Source organism: Ursus arctos, unplaced genomic scaffold (genome assembly GCF_023065955.2).
Source record: "Ursus arctos isolate Adak ecotype North America unplaced genomic scaffold, UrsArc2.0 scaffold_1, whole genome shotgun sequence".
Taxonomy (NCBI): domain Eukaryota; kingdom Metazoa; phylum Chordata; class Mammalia; order Carnivora; family Ursidae; genus Ursus; species Ursus arctos.
The window spans coordinates 18,667,434-18,682,339 of record NW_026622763.1 but is presented as its reverse complement, the minus strand read 5'-3'; the positions used below and the strand labels follow the sequence as shown (position 1 = coordinate 18,682,339).

The 14,906-nt window shown below is 45.0% G+C and overlaps 1 protein-coding gene across 5 annotated transcripts in view; it reads right to left on the bottom strand.

Annotated features, from left to right (window-relative positions):
• MGAT5 (alpha-1,6-mannosylglycoprotein 6-beta-N-acetylglucosaminyltransferase) overlaps positions 1-14,906 on the bottom strand; it is a 325,980-nt gene that overhangs the window by 19,544 nt on the left and 291,530 nt on the right. For all 5 annotated transcript variants that reach the window (XM_026510104.4, XM_026510107.4, XM_026510105.4 and 2 more), the window contains 2 exons: positions 10,644-10,760; positions 4,344-4,418 (listed from right to left, as the gene is read on the bottom strand). In XM_026510104.4, the coding sequence (XP_026365889.1) occupies positions 4,344-4,418; positions 10,644-10,760 (192 nt within the window). The remainder of the gene's footprint in view (positions 1-4,343; positions 4,419-10,643; positions 10,761-14,906) is intronic.

Genomic DNA, 14,906 nt, shown 5'->3' with positions numbered 1-14,906 from the left:
TCATTGTCTTTGCATCTCCAACACTCGCCAGGGAGTTCAAGATGGGCTCTGATTAGCCAGTTTTCCCAGGATCTGAAGCTGATTCCACGGTGGGTCTTGAGGTTAACTCATTTTTCCCTCCATATCGCCAGAATGCTTTTCACATGAATTACACAGCTCTTTGCAAAATAAAATGAGCATAATCATTCTGTACATTTACAGGATCTTTACAGGAAGTAAAGAAAATAGGAATCAGGAATATACGCGTGGTTTTCAGAAAGCAACCTGAACATTGCCATTCCTTCAAAAGACCTGTTCTAATAGTCTGGCCTGAGGCAAATACCTAAATCTTTCCCAAGAAATGCATCATGAGAACCTTAACAGGCCTGGACATTCGGGTTAGGGAAGAATAATGCTCTTGATCTGAGATTACATGGGATTTTTTGCCATGGCACCACCCCCGAGTTCCTCCCTCGCTGCCGGAGAGAACACTTCTTACAGAGTGCTGAATTGGAAGAGCGCGCAACCCAAATCAACATTACCAGTACAGCAAAGCAGCGGTGGTGTGTGCAGGTGGGGCATTAAGGGAAAAAAGCGAGTGGTTTCCCTCAAGTCAGGACTCTTTCCCATTGGGGGAGTGAGCCTGGGGTTGGCTGGGTGTGAGGTAGATTTCCAGCTGTCACCCGCTCAACGGAACACTGAAGCCTGGGGCTTTCTCAATTGCTGTCAATTGGCTTCCCCTGGGTCCTGTAGCCTTGGGTGAACATGATGGACAACCTTGAAAAGGTTCTGAGATAAAAGCTTCCTTGTTCCCCTTGCAGATCACACAGAAGACTCTGAAGGCAGAGATCAGCCTAATTAGGGCTGCAGCGCTCCTACGGTTCAAGGGACTGGAAGCTTGAGCTGCCTCCCCCACCTTCAGAGCTCCAGGCTTTCCGTTCAGACCAGAAACACCCCTCACTCTAGTCTCCCTGCTCTTTGATGATACTCTAGCTGCAAAAATAACGAACACCCTGAGCTCTAAAATACTGAGGCCTGGAGAGAATTGTTAGAGGCTGAAGACCCAACCTGTGAATCCATGGGGTCTTGACTTCCCATCCCCTCTCTGAAGTTGGGGGAACATTATGGCTTCAACAAAACCCTCCACAGAGGCCTGGGATAAACTCAAAATCAGCCTCTTTCTGGCTTATGTAGCAGCACCGAGAGAATGTTGAATAGGAAATGCCCCCCACACAAGATTCCTAGGTTTTCCTAAAATACTGACAGTCTCACTGCCCTCCCCCTGCATTAAAACCTTTCTTGAGCTTCCTGTGGTCCCAGAATCAAGTCTGCATGCTCTGGCTGAGCCTGAGTATCTGCTCATGGTGTGTTTCCTCCTCCAGCTCTGCCTCTCACATCATCTCTCTTCGGTCATCGCTAAACTTCCGATAACTCACCACGCTTTCTCTTTCCCCCACAGGCCTTTACGTCTTGACCTGTACAGTCCTTCACGTCTATGACCTGTACAGTCCTTCTCAAACCCCCTCAGTCTGCTGTCAGGAGCTGCTGGACACACTTTCCCCAAATCTCCCGCTTCCCCCCTCTGCAGGCTGAGTGGCGCGATCCCTAAGCATCCCGGTTATATCACTGTTACAGGGCCCAACCCTGTGGGGGTGGTATTGCCTGTGGACTTGACTTGCTTCTCTGGGAGGCCTGAAGCTACCTGAGGACAGGGACTCGTCCCCTGACATCTTCCCGACCTCCCAGCCCAGTCCACAGCACGCTCCAGCTTACCCAGTGGACGGGAGAATCAACCATAGCAGGCAAGAGAAAGCCTTGGATTTCTGTGACCTGCAGGGCTCTGCAGGAGTCTCTGCTGAGGAGCTCATGTGCAAAGGCAGCTTTATTAGCATGTATCCAAATCAAAGTCCAAGATGAGCTTCCTGGCTCCTAGGACACGTGAATGAAAAGCACAAGCACATGCACACGCTCTCATTTTTTTTCGTGCCTTCAAATGGGAGTTGCTGTGTACCTATGGCATGCCGGGCGGGGTGCTGGGGATATGGAGGTGAACGGACCAGGCGTGCTCCTGCATTACGGAGCACTGAGCCAGGTCACTCTGGGGAATGCGAAATTCCTGTTGGAAAGCAAAGCTAGTGGTAGATTTACAGACAATGGGCCACATGAGAACTTTTAAGGACTGGCTGGGATTCAAGAGTCTTAGGAAAGAAGGCTTCAAAGATAGAGTCTTTTTCTACGTGGTGGTGAGGAACCGTCTTCCCCGAGAGGAAGTGGAGATAGGAGAGGAGGAAGTGAGTTTCAGAAGCAGCTATGGAGACCCAGGGGGTACAATCTCAGCTCGATTCCTGTGATGGTGGTAAGAGCTGTGATAGCTTAAAACTTCCTGCCAGAGGAGAACCCACAGCTCCTCTCGGCACCTGCGGGCAGGTGAATGAAGATGACAGGTCCAGCACTAGGATACCTGCCCCGCCTGCGGCCCCGCAATGCTACTAGGCCACGCCTGCGCTCAGACCAAACCAGCACTGAACCCAGAGTCCATGACATGTGAGCCCACAACCGCAAATCTCAGTCCCCGGCATCCAGAAAGTGGGGCTGTTCCTGCCACCTCCCGGGATACTGTGAGGACCGAATGAGACAACGTGCTGGGACGTGTTTGGTACGCACTGCCGTGAAGTCTGCACGTAAAAGGCTGCTCGAGTTAGGATGCTGATGTGGTCATTGTCAATCAAGGCACTACATGAAGACTGAATGAAGCGATGATTCAGATGCTTAGCTCTGTGGTAAAGTTGGATGAGTCACAGTATATTGCATTATATGATATCACAATATAATTATACACTGTGATAGGATACATAATATCATCTATTAAGTAATCAACAGTACTAGTTTGCATTTACGGAGCACTATGTGCCAGGTCTGTTCTGAGCACTTCCTGCCCTAAGAAGTCTGTTATTATCCTTATCATACAGGAGAGGAAACTAAGGTCCAGAGAAGCTGATGAACACACTTAAGTCATACAACCAAAAAACTGTGAACCAGCTGGCGGGGCTGCAGAGCATGCCCTCTGGCCACGAACAGGCATCCAGAATATCAGACACACTGCCCTGAAGCCTGTGCCCGCCGCTCTCCCTCTCCAACAGCAGCATCCAGGACTGTCCTGGAGCTCTTCAGCCTGTCGCCTCCAACCTTCCCTTAGAAACCTATCTGGGATCTCCAGTCTACACCCACTTCCATTTTCAACACACCATTGCTATTTTAGCCTGCACGTTCCTCATCTCCTATTGTGTAAAGATCTTTTGATCATCCCAAGACACTCTGCTTTGCCTTCTAAGAGGAGACCCCCATTCCCGAAATGTGGTCAAGGAGTTCATACTGCCCTGCCCACAGGGGTTCTGAATCTATTTGTAGCTCTGAGCTGCGTTTGAAGACTAAGGAATTAAGATGTTACGGAAAGATGCCAATGGTGCTCTTGGCCTTTACTGCCACGAGCACCAGCCAGAGTTCGCAAGCTCTGTTGGGGGTGGTGGACTCTTGGGCCCTCTTCCCCCACTTCAGCACTGAAACCCTCCTTTTATCTGTTTTATACTTAGGCTTCATGTAAAGTTTCATTTGAAAAGGGGTCGTGTTTGAAAAGATATCTGAAAACCACTAAAAAGTCCTAACATATTTGGAATTATTGAACATATATTAAAGGAATGCTTAGAAACCAGGGGTTTCCTGGTTTCAGCCCCTGCCTTTCTTAGGGTGAGAAATGAAGATCAGGCAGGATCACTGAACCGTCTCTCTGTCCCCCTCCCCACCCAAGTTCTCGTAATGTCCCTCAGAACCTATTCGGTACACAGGTCTGATGGTTTAGGAGGGCTTCACCTTGACCACCCAGTTTCTCCCATTCGAAGTTTCCATTTTGACCTTCCACCATCATAAAGAACATTTTTTTTAAAATTTTTAAGGTTATATTTATTTATTTGACAGAGAGTGGAGACGGAGACAGAGACAGAGCAAGAGCAGGGGAAGCTGCAGAGGGAGAGGGAGAAGCAGACTCCTCACTGAGCAGGGAGCCCAATGCAGGGCTCGATCCCAGAACCCTGAGATCATGACCTGAGTCAAAGGCAGACGCTTAATTGATTTAGCCACCCAGGTGCCCCCATAAAGAACATTCTTAACCCAAGGACACACTAAGTCCCTTGACAGTGTGACACCCCTGTGACAGCATGACAGTGAATGTTTCAAAATTCCATCAAGCCATTATCCAGCTTCTAGAATCTTCCAAAGCATGAAAATAACCACAGAAACATGATGAGCTCTTAGCTGCTCATGAGAGCCCCCTGGGGTAATGGGATAAAAGGACCTTTGAAGAGCCTTACCTGTTTTTCGATGAAAGCATTGATTCTCTGTAGCATTCCCTCACATGTGAATTCATATGGCATGTATGGCTCAATCTGTGGAAACAGAACATGGTACCATGAAAGAGGATAGAGAACCTAGGATACTTACCCATTCCTCCCGATTCACTCACACTCAGCTGCTTCAAGAAGGGCTACAACTATATACTCGGACGTCAACAGACATGGGTTTACAACCTCACTCTGCTCTTTGCTACTGTGGGACCCTGAGCAAATCACCCACCATCTCTGAGCCTCAGGTTCTTCATGTGCAAAATGGTGAGAAGAAAAATCTATCTCTTTTAAGCTGTGTTGAGGGTTATGTGAAAAAAAAAATAAAGTGCTTAGTTTGGTGTCTAGAACACAGTAGGCATTCCACAAAAGGTGGGGAGTATCATTGGTTAGAGGTTAAGCTCCACAGGGCAGGCTCCATGGCCACTGGGCTGTGTGGCTCACGGAGGAATGCAGCAAACACCTGCTGAATGGAGGCATGCTCAATGCCATGAGAAGGGCACACGACAAGTGGCTAAGGACCCAGGATGGTGACAAAAGCACTGGTCTGCACTCGTAAGTGATGTTAGCATTACCTAAAGAACTTGTGGGGCAGAAACACAGTACCAAAGTGCCACAAAGAGTTCAGCCAAGGGGTCCAGGAGGCTAGAAGGTCAAAGCAGACTTCTGCTCATGCTGGGCTTTTAAAGTCAGCTAGGATTCCAGCAAGCCATGATGTGGAAGCCATTCCAGGTAGAGCAAGTAGTAGGAGGTTACACACATAAGAAGAACAGCAGATGGGTAGAGCTTGGGGTTGCAAAGGCCGGTGAGACAAGGCTGGGAAGAGGGTCACTGGATTTTCACAAAAGGATTTCTATATTAAGGAGCCCAAGCTTTACTTGAAGGCAGGAGGAAATTCCTGAAGGTGCTTCTCTGGGGCGCGGGAGGAAATGTGATCACTATTTGGACACCTGGGGAAGGGGAAGACATGTGGGTTTGATCTCTGCTGCACAGCGTGTGTGCCAACACTATGAAGCTTGTGTTTTGGGGGCATCCAGCAAGCATTACCAATCTGAAATAGAAATTTCACTTCTACACTTGGGACAAAATCACTAGCAATCTAGACTGTGACAGCTTCAGAGAGCCCAAGAGCACCTGCCAGCAACAGGATAGAAGGCTGCCGCTTAGGCCCACTCTTGCCGGTCTCAAATTTACAGGATGGAGAGCTGGCTAGAACACCTGTGAGTTGAGGCCTGTGGAAAATGGAACAGTTGACAGAGAAGACATCCTCCCGTGAGCAGCCAAGCAGCTGGTCACAGCGTACCTTCTTCCCTTTGTGTGTCGATTCACACATTACACGTGAAACTCTTCTTTAACCAGGACTATTAGTTTCATAATGATCTTCGAATCCACCATCAGGTAATGCAGCACACAGTTTTTATCTCAGCCCTCCCTGGCTACATCCATCCAGAGGAGCTAAAAGAGGCCCAGCCATAAGTATTATACTATCAGGGCAGGACTATTCCCCGAGAGCACAGGTCATCTCGTTCGTCATTAAGTCACCTCAGAAGAGCTCAAAATACTTAGAAAACTGACTTCAATGTTGCAAGGCTGCCCCTTCTCCCCTCAAGCTTTTGCATGTGCTCTGCCCTTTCAACCCAGACACAGCCCTTCACACCAAAGGCAAAACTTTTCTTTTCTTTCTAAGGATATTTATTTACTCAACCTGTGGGTGATTCCAGAGGCTTACTATGACTGGCCTACAGATATGTCTCCTCTCAAAGGTTCACAGAAAGAACAGAAAGAAACCACAATGGAGGTCTTGGCATATCAGGCTCATTTATGTGGTGACAAGCAGAATTTCTGGAGTGAAATGAACCTTGGTGGCCATCTGTCACGACATCAACAGATCCAATTATGTGGTGGGAAGCAGGCTGAATACTCAGGGACCATTCCTACAACTTATTCCAAAGGACATCCTTTAGAAATAGAAATGAATTAATTCAAAGGGCTCAATGCAATAAACACAGAAAAATGGCTCTTCCTACGTCCTGCTACCAACCAAACCCAGTTTAACCAAACGGATGCTGACTCATTAATTGCTTTGTGGCCCGTTCACTGTTTTAAATAATATGAAGCCAAATGATTTTCCTATAAAGGAAAAGCAAAGCAAAAAAAAAAAAAAAAGGGTAATTGTATTCTTAAACCACCCCTGCCAGTGGGTTCCACTAGCCGTCCTGCTGTGGACAGGAACAGGGCCCTCTGTGTGGGAAAGTTCTCCAGACTCCTGGCTTTGGATATAAAAGAACCCTGGCAAGCCACTGAGGTAGGAGTTATTGTGGGGACTGGGGCAGGGGGCCTGTGGTAATTTTCGTATGATAATCCTTCAGGAACAAGTCAAGGCCTGCTTGGGGAATGGAATGAAAGGGAATGCTAGACCACATCCAGTTATGGAGAAACCCAAGTAGGGCCAGTTGTGGAGAAACAGATGAAATGTTCTTGGCCATCCTGCTCTATGGGAAAAGGACTGCTACTCACATGGCCACAGAAAGGATGCCTGCAGGCTGCACTGTGTAGTTCCTGCTTGCCCTGGAAATCTTCCACTATCTTCCCACCTTTTCCTTCCTTTTCTCTTTACCTCCCTTTATGTGAGATGTCCTGTCTCTTCTAGTACCCACTCACTGTCCTAAGTCAGAGCACAATTCCTACAGGGAACTGCTGTCAGAGATCAGCTGACCCTGGACAGACATGGCGTGGCATCACTCAATGAGAGATGGTCTTAGAAGGTACCAGAAGACAGGGAGTTGGGTCCCGACTGTCTCATGGGATTTTAAGTCAGACACATTCTGCAATTTCTCTTGAGGATTTCAAATGTAAACTAGGTCATGCCATTCCCCTGCTCAAAACTTCCCATCATACTTAAAATCCAGAATTCCTAGCATGACCTGTTTTAAAGGCCCTACACATTCTGCCTCCAAGGGACCTTTTTTATAGTTTCCATAATTTCTGAGGAGAAGTTGGTGGTCTTTCATATTGTTATTCTCCCTAAATGTAATAAAATTTTCTCTGGCTGCTTTCAAGATTTTTTCCCCTAATTTTCTGTTTTCAGCAGTTTGGCAATGATGTATACTTGTTTTTCTTCATATTTATCCTGCTTGGAGTTCACTGAGCTCCCAGGATCTGCAGGTTGATGGCATTCTTTCATTTCAGAAAATTCTTAGCCATTATCTTTTCCCAATATGTCTTCTGGCCATTCTCTCCTCCTGAGATTCCAGTTATACATAAATTAGGCTGTTTGATATTATACCATAGGACCCATCTTTTTTTAATTTCATTCTTCTCTTTTTGTTTCAATGTGGACAATTTCTCTTGATAAGTCTATTGATAAGTTCATTGATATTTTCCTCTGCTGATAAGGCCACTGAGAGAGTTTTTCATTTCTGATACACTTTTCGTTCTAGCATTTTTTCCTTTGGCTTTGCAAAAAAATTTCGAGCTTTCTGTGTGAAATTCCCCATCTGTTCACATACACTCTCCACCTTTTCACCAAACCTTTTAATGTATTTATCTTAGCATTTTGAAGTTCCTTTCTAATAAATTCCAACATCTGGGCCATCTCTAGGTCTGGTTTTAATAACTGTTTCCTCCCATAATGACGCTCATGTTACCTTGCCTTTTTGAGTGTCATGTAATTCAAAATCTTGTAATTAAATATGAGAAAACTTGGCACTAAATACTGACCCATTTCTAACAAGCATAAGGATTTTAATGACACTAGTTTTTGTATTAATCTCATTACTTACGTCAGCTCTCATTTCCACTCTTATCTTTCCCTTTACTTCTTTCCATATTTCTTTTCGTTCCTAAATTTTATATTATCTTAACACACTAGTCAAAAAGACCTAGGCTCCAGTCCAGGTTTTACTACTAGCTGTGTGATCTTGGGTAAATTACTAAATTTCTTTAAACCTCAATCTTTTTATCTGTAGAAGAATTACGTGAGATAACGCTTATAAAGATTAAATGAGAAAATGCTCATAAAGATACAGAGAGATTGTAGATGTGTAGAAAAAGGTTCTCTCTACATAAGAGCTACTGTTATTTTTTTTCTCACGTGGTCTTGGATAATTTTTGGAATAAGGTGGAAAAAGGTTGATCAGAGTTTTAAAATGAAGAGCACAGGAGACTCCATGGAGTGAAGAGAGTCAATCTCATGTAGCAACGAGCAAATACAACTCAGTACTTCACTCAGTACTACACTTCTTTCTGTATCAGGCATTCCCATTAGATTGTGGTTTGACAGAAGGGATCTATCGCCAGAAAGTTTTGTACTCCATGATCTAAGATTTTCTGCCTCTACGTTACCTTTCAAATTACTCCTTTTCAAGGGTGTGCGCATTTATCCAAGTGTTGTGGGTTGAATTTATGTCCCTCAAAAAGAAAATGTGCAAGTCCAAATTCCCAGGAGCTGTAAACGTGACCTTATTTGGAAACAGGGTCTTTGCAGATGTGATCAAGTTAAGAAGAGGTCCTACTGAATTACAGTGGGCCCTAATCCAGTATGATTGATGTCCTTCCAAGAATGGAAAAGACAGACAGGCAGACAGACAGACAGACACACACACACACACACACACACAGATTGAGGTGCCGCAGCTGCAAGTCAAGGAAAGCCTGGGCCGCCAGAAGATGGAAGAGGCAGGGAAGGCTCCCACACTAGAGGCTTTGGAGGGAGCATGGCCCTCCCTGACATCTTAATTTTGGACTTCTAGTCCCTGGAACTGAGAGAGAATACATTTCTGTTGTTAAAGCCACCGAGTTTGTGGTTCTTTGTCATGGTAGCCCAGTGGAACTAATATCCTAAGGGACTCAGGGACTCAAGAGAAAAAGATAGAAGCATCAGCCTCCACAGGAATGACTCCCTGGTGGTGAGGCTCTGGATGTGTGGCAGACATTCTGAGGTAGCCTAGAGGGGCCACATTCTACTCAGCCTCTTCCCCTTTACTCACACTGTGCCTTGAACCCATGTCCTTCTGGGTCCACTTATCAGCTCAGCTTTGCAAACTCCTACTCGTCCTAAAAGGCTTAACCCAGTGCTACATTTTCCAGAAAGCTTCCCCCGACATCCACTTCTCCATCTTTTACCTGCTGTTGTTGGCACTGCACACATTCGGCAAATACCTATGGATTTGTAATCCATTAGGTAAATCACTATGCTGGGTACAGAATACAGCAGCGAGAGAGACATATTTCCAGCCCTCATGTTGCTGACAGTCTAGTGTAATTCCAGACTGCTGATGACAAAAATAAGACTATTATATGTGCAACACGAGCAGCGATTTGATAATACCAACTGAACACTTGCCATGTGGTAGACGCTCCATGAAGTGCTTTATCTTCCTTATCTCACTGAATCCTTACAAATACCTACATAGTGGGCACTGCTACTCACAGAGGTTAAGTAACTGCCTGAGGGGACGCTACTCATACGTGGCAGAGCTGGAGCCCCAACCCCAAGCTAATTCCCGCCTGTCCTCCTTACAACCGTGCCTCTACTGCTTCTCCTAGATAACTTTCAGAGAGTGTAAACAGTGTGCCAGTAGGAGGAGCACAGACAGCAGGGCGCACCCAGACTGTGGAAGGCAGTCGGGGGGTTGGGAGAGGTTAACCTGGCCCATCCCTATTGGGCCGTAAGCCTCTTGCAGGCAGGGAGCCAGGCTCGGTTATGTTTACGGTAGTAAGTATCTGTGAAGGTGGCTCAGAGGCTGCTCTGCCTATAGCAGGTACTTAATAAGTGTCTGCGAAATTGATCAGGAGAACCCAGAGATGTCAGTTACTTACACAGAATTCTATTAAGATGTTTAGGTACAAAAAGTCAAATAAATAAGTGCTATATAAAAACATTTCCCAGTATTTCCTTAGTAGTTCCTATCATTCTTACCTTTTTGTAGGGGAGCGAGTCTGTGTTTTCTGATCTCTGTGAGAGCGACCAACATTAGGCAGTGAAACAGATGTAATTCAAACTCCTCCTACTGTATCTGGGACCCAGCAGTCATGCCAAGAGGTTCTGGAGACTCCACGCACACAGGGGCACAAGCTCTGTTCCCATCCGCCAGAGCACCCATGAACCCTCCCCAGGGAGGGTTCTACAAATCCTACACTGTGGCTCTTCTAATCCCAGAGTTAAGCTGACATGGAAATGTTCTAATTACTCAAGCACAGGGCTCGTGAGGCTTTCCACACATTTTGGTTCACAGTACAGATGGAGAAAAACAGAATAAAAGACACAACCTTCTGACTTAAAATTGCTTTCACGGCATCCTCCACTTCCTCCTGATTGCTGAGGTCAACCGTCCAAACGTGGGGCCGGCCGATGAAAACTTCAGCATAGGGATGCTGGGATGTCAGCTGGAAGAGAAAGACAAAGCCCCTCAGTCTCACGAATACTTTTTTTTTTTTTTAAACCTTCTGTGCTAGATGGAGCGTTATGCTTTTTTTATGGCATTGTACTTGCGTAGCTAACAAGACATTTTTGTCCTTCCTTGATGATCAAAACCTCCTGAGGCCCCGTGAGTGGAGAATAAAAGAGGGATAGCTCCACATCTTGAACCTCACTTAGAAATGTCAAAACCAGGTGACACGGTGGCTGTTACAGGTGGCTTCAACCCCCAAAGCTGCACTAAGACACAATGAAACGTTTAACTCTTGGTCGTATCCCAGCCCTGAACATCACCTCAGTCAAACTAGTATCTGTTACAAAACACAGGTTAGGACACATAGGTAAGCATGAAAAAATTACAATAAAGCCAAAAGCTTTAAAGTCATAGGAGGACGAGTAACAGTACATACGAAATGTGAAGAAAGAGAAATAAGGCGACCCGAAACACAGAGAATTTTGGAATGGTTTCAGGATGAATCATTAGCATCATGTTGGAGCCTTAATACTGATAAAGCCAACTTGGATTCAGCAAAGCTCTAAATTCGGAGGTTTTACTTTAAGAACAAAGGGAGGCCAAAGAAACCCAGGATGGAACCTGGTGATTCTCCATTCTTGAAGGGCCCTTTCTTTGACGGCTAAATTACTGCCCAAACTGGCTTCCACCTTTATTCCTGTATCCCTTTCAGGGAGTAATGGGAAGGGAGCTTTCGGCACATTCGTGAGAGCGTTTTCAGTTCTCACAAAGACTGGGGTGCTGCCTTGATCTGTGAACCCACGGCTGAGGACCCGGGGGCTGCAGACCCCTCACGAGGCGCTACAGTCCTGCAAGAGGCAGGCCGTCCACTTCCCATTTGGCTTCCACCTGCCCCGCTGGGCCTCCATGTGGGCTCACACAATTCAACTCTTCGGCACGGTTTTAATATACATTGAATTTCCCAGGAACGTAATTACCATGTAAATCAAGGGATGTTTGTACTCTGTTTTCTTTGGAACTTCACCCATAAGCTGTTACCACTTTGGAAAAATCAGGGCGGCCGAGTCAATGTCACTCAGATGAAGTGAGTCTCCATTACAACATACCCTATCAGTCTGTAATTTGCAGCTCTCACGTTACTGGCGATTGCATATATATGTATACATATATATGTACAGACACTTTTTAACTTAGCTTCTCTTTTATAATATCACTTATAAGCAACCATAAGCCCTTACCATATAAGGACTAACCATGTTCAGCTGAATGTTTTATTCTTCTTAAGTACAAACTTACTCATTGTAAGGAGGAATGAGACATGTTTTCTACTAGAACTACTTTCTAGTTCTTGGGTATGGCATAATATTTCTTGACTATATATACTGAAATATGTATTTTCTGTAAATTATTTTCCTTTATGTTAGAGCTAGGGAATCATTCTTTTTTGAAATTGCATATGTAGGCAGGGTATATTATTTACGAATTTTATTTCAGGACACAAAAGTAGATCTTAAAATATATTTGTGGGAGAAACAGGTGTTGGGTCTGGTAGGGCTGAGGCCGTTGCTTTAGAGGCTAAGCTGGTTCTCTTTTTCTTCAGACTCCAGTATACACAGAGGATAGGATGATTTAACTGACCCCTCTCGACCTCACTCCTAGCCACCATTCTTTGTATCCTACCTCACCAGTTGTGTGCACACATTACGCTACTCAGGGCAGGAAACCCAGAGTTTAAGTTACTGGGCCTCAGCTCCTAGCTGTCATTGCTACCCTCTCATGGAAATCATGATTCTCTCTTTCTCTCTCTTTTTTTTTTTAAGAGTTGAGAGAGAGAGAGAGAGAAGGGGGGAGGGGCAGAGGGAGAGAGAGAATCTCAAGCAGACTCCCTGCAGAGTGAGGAGCCTGATGCAGGGCTTAATCTCAGGACCCTGAGATCACGACCTGAGCTGAAATCAAGAGTCAGACGCTTAACTGACTGAACTACTCAGGCGCCCCTGGAAATCACGATTCTGAGGAGAAAATATCCTAGACTTTGCTCTTGCCTCCTCTGCCAGAATCATGCCCCTCGCTGGCTCGTTCAGTTCCCCATTCTTCTGACAGGCACCCTCTTCTTTTGCTCAGCCACGTGGTCAGTGATAGAACCCACAGAGTGACCCCAGCAGCCTCCTGGAGTTGGGGAAGCATCCATTTCTCTGTTGTTTCCTTCCCCCGTCAGCACACATTTTAGATTCAACACAAATCTGTGAAGCCCCTGGCTGGCTCAGGCACTGTGCACATTGCCCGCATAGACATTCTTTATCACGTTCCCTGTGTATCAATGAGGATTTTGAGATTTACAGGGGTTTACAATTCTGCAAGACCACACAGCCAGGAAGTAGCAGAGCAAATTCAAATAGAGATCCTTAACAGTGCATGAGCTTTTGATGGAAAGGAAGATGACAATTTTACAGTATCTACTGTGTTCTTAAGACAAAGGCGAAAAGAAGCCTGAAGTAAACTCCAGTCTTTTAATCACACTCCTAAAACTTGCCGAAAAAAAAAAAAAATCAAACAAAAAAACCCCAGGATTGAATTTATGCCTGCAGTAGAGCTTTTCTGAAGACAAGCAATTGTCACACTGTTTTCACTTGGTGGCCCGGAGAACAAACGGATTAAATCTTCCAATGGAATCAGGGTAAATTAAAGTTGCCGTCAATGTCACTATGCAGCCACTTACAAATTGGCAGTCGCTCTCCCCTCCCCTTTTTAAGGTCCCTGCTTATTTGCAAGTTTGCCCTAAGCACTTGGAAAATACAGAACACTGAGCCATTATCATTTTATTCATTTACATTTACTGAGGGTTACTTAATTTTAACGAGTAAGGCATTTTGTAATTCATTATTTCCCCTCGCAAAGCTATGCTCCTCCCTGTTAATTTACTGAGAACCATCTGATCTGAGCTACTTCACTGTGTATCAATCAGTAAATTTACTGGAGTATAGTTTGTAAAAGTAATGAAAATCTTATTAAATATGAGACATTATTTCAGAGCGGCTATTAAATGTCTAAGGAGAACGTGAGTTCTCTTTATGGAAAAAAACCCTGAAGCCGCAAAATTTCTAATGGTTTACAAAATGTCCAAATAATGATTAAGAACCTACTAATGTGTTTCCTCCAAATATAAAGATAAAAATCCAATTTATATCACATTAAAAGTATAACCTGAACCAACCACGTTACTTAAGGCATATGAAATTGTTTCCCTTGAGTATATATCGTGGTTTTAAAAATTGGTCCAATGTAAAAGACAAAAATAAAACTAAATTCTCGTATAGAAATTTAGACTTTTTTCTCTTCAAGCCAAAGGAGGGACATATATGCAATTTATATGGATTGATTTATATGGATCAATTGTTGCTTAACTGGAAAAACTAGCAAGAGGCTGAAAAAATAGCTTTGTAATTATGTCCACTTTGGTTAAATTTTTTCCATTTGCACAGTAAAAGAAAGAATAATCGATTTTGACCCTTGGGCATCTATAGAACTGTTGATAGCTCTCTCCCAATGAAATGGCTTTGGTTAGGGGATTCTGTGGCTTTTGTGAGCTGAAAGAGCAGAATGGGTGGCCCACCTGGCCTTGAGGTTGAGTTCACTGGGTCCTCCCAAAGCTGTGTGATGTTGCTGGCTCCCAGCTGGCTCTCTGCACTGTCTCCGGCAGAGAAGGATATGGACATCAGATGGAACCTGCCCTCTTGCATAAAGCAATGTGACCTTCTCGGGATTTCCCTCCAACTCATCAACATTCATGCCTTTTAAGCTTGAAACTCCCCCTCCTCCTTTTCCTTTACAGCACAGCTCTGCCACCATCCCCTTTTCAGTTAACCCAGCACATTCTCCACCTGGCACAATTCCAAGTTGACACTCCCTCCTCAATCGACTTAGCTATTTCTTTCCGTATCAAAACCCGAGCTCCTGGAAAACAGGAAATGTGTCTTAATAAGTATCCCCCATGCAGGAGCTAGTACCACGGACCCTGTAGGGACACAATGCACATCTGTCAAATGACTTTCTGCATCCCAGCCCTCCTGTGAGAGACCAGGACTGATGGAGTCATCTGTGTGAGGTCAACTCACTCAGCAACTACTGAGAGCATCCCACGGTG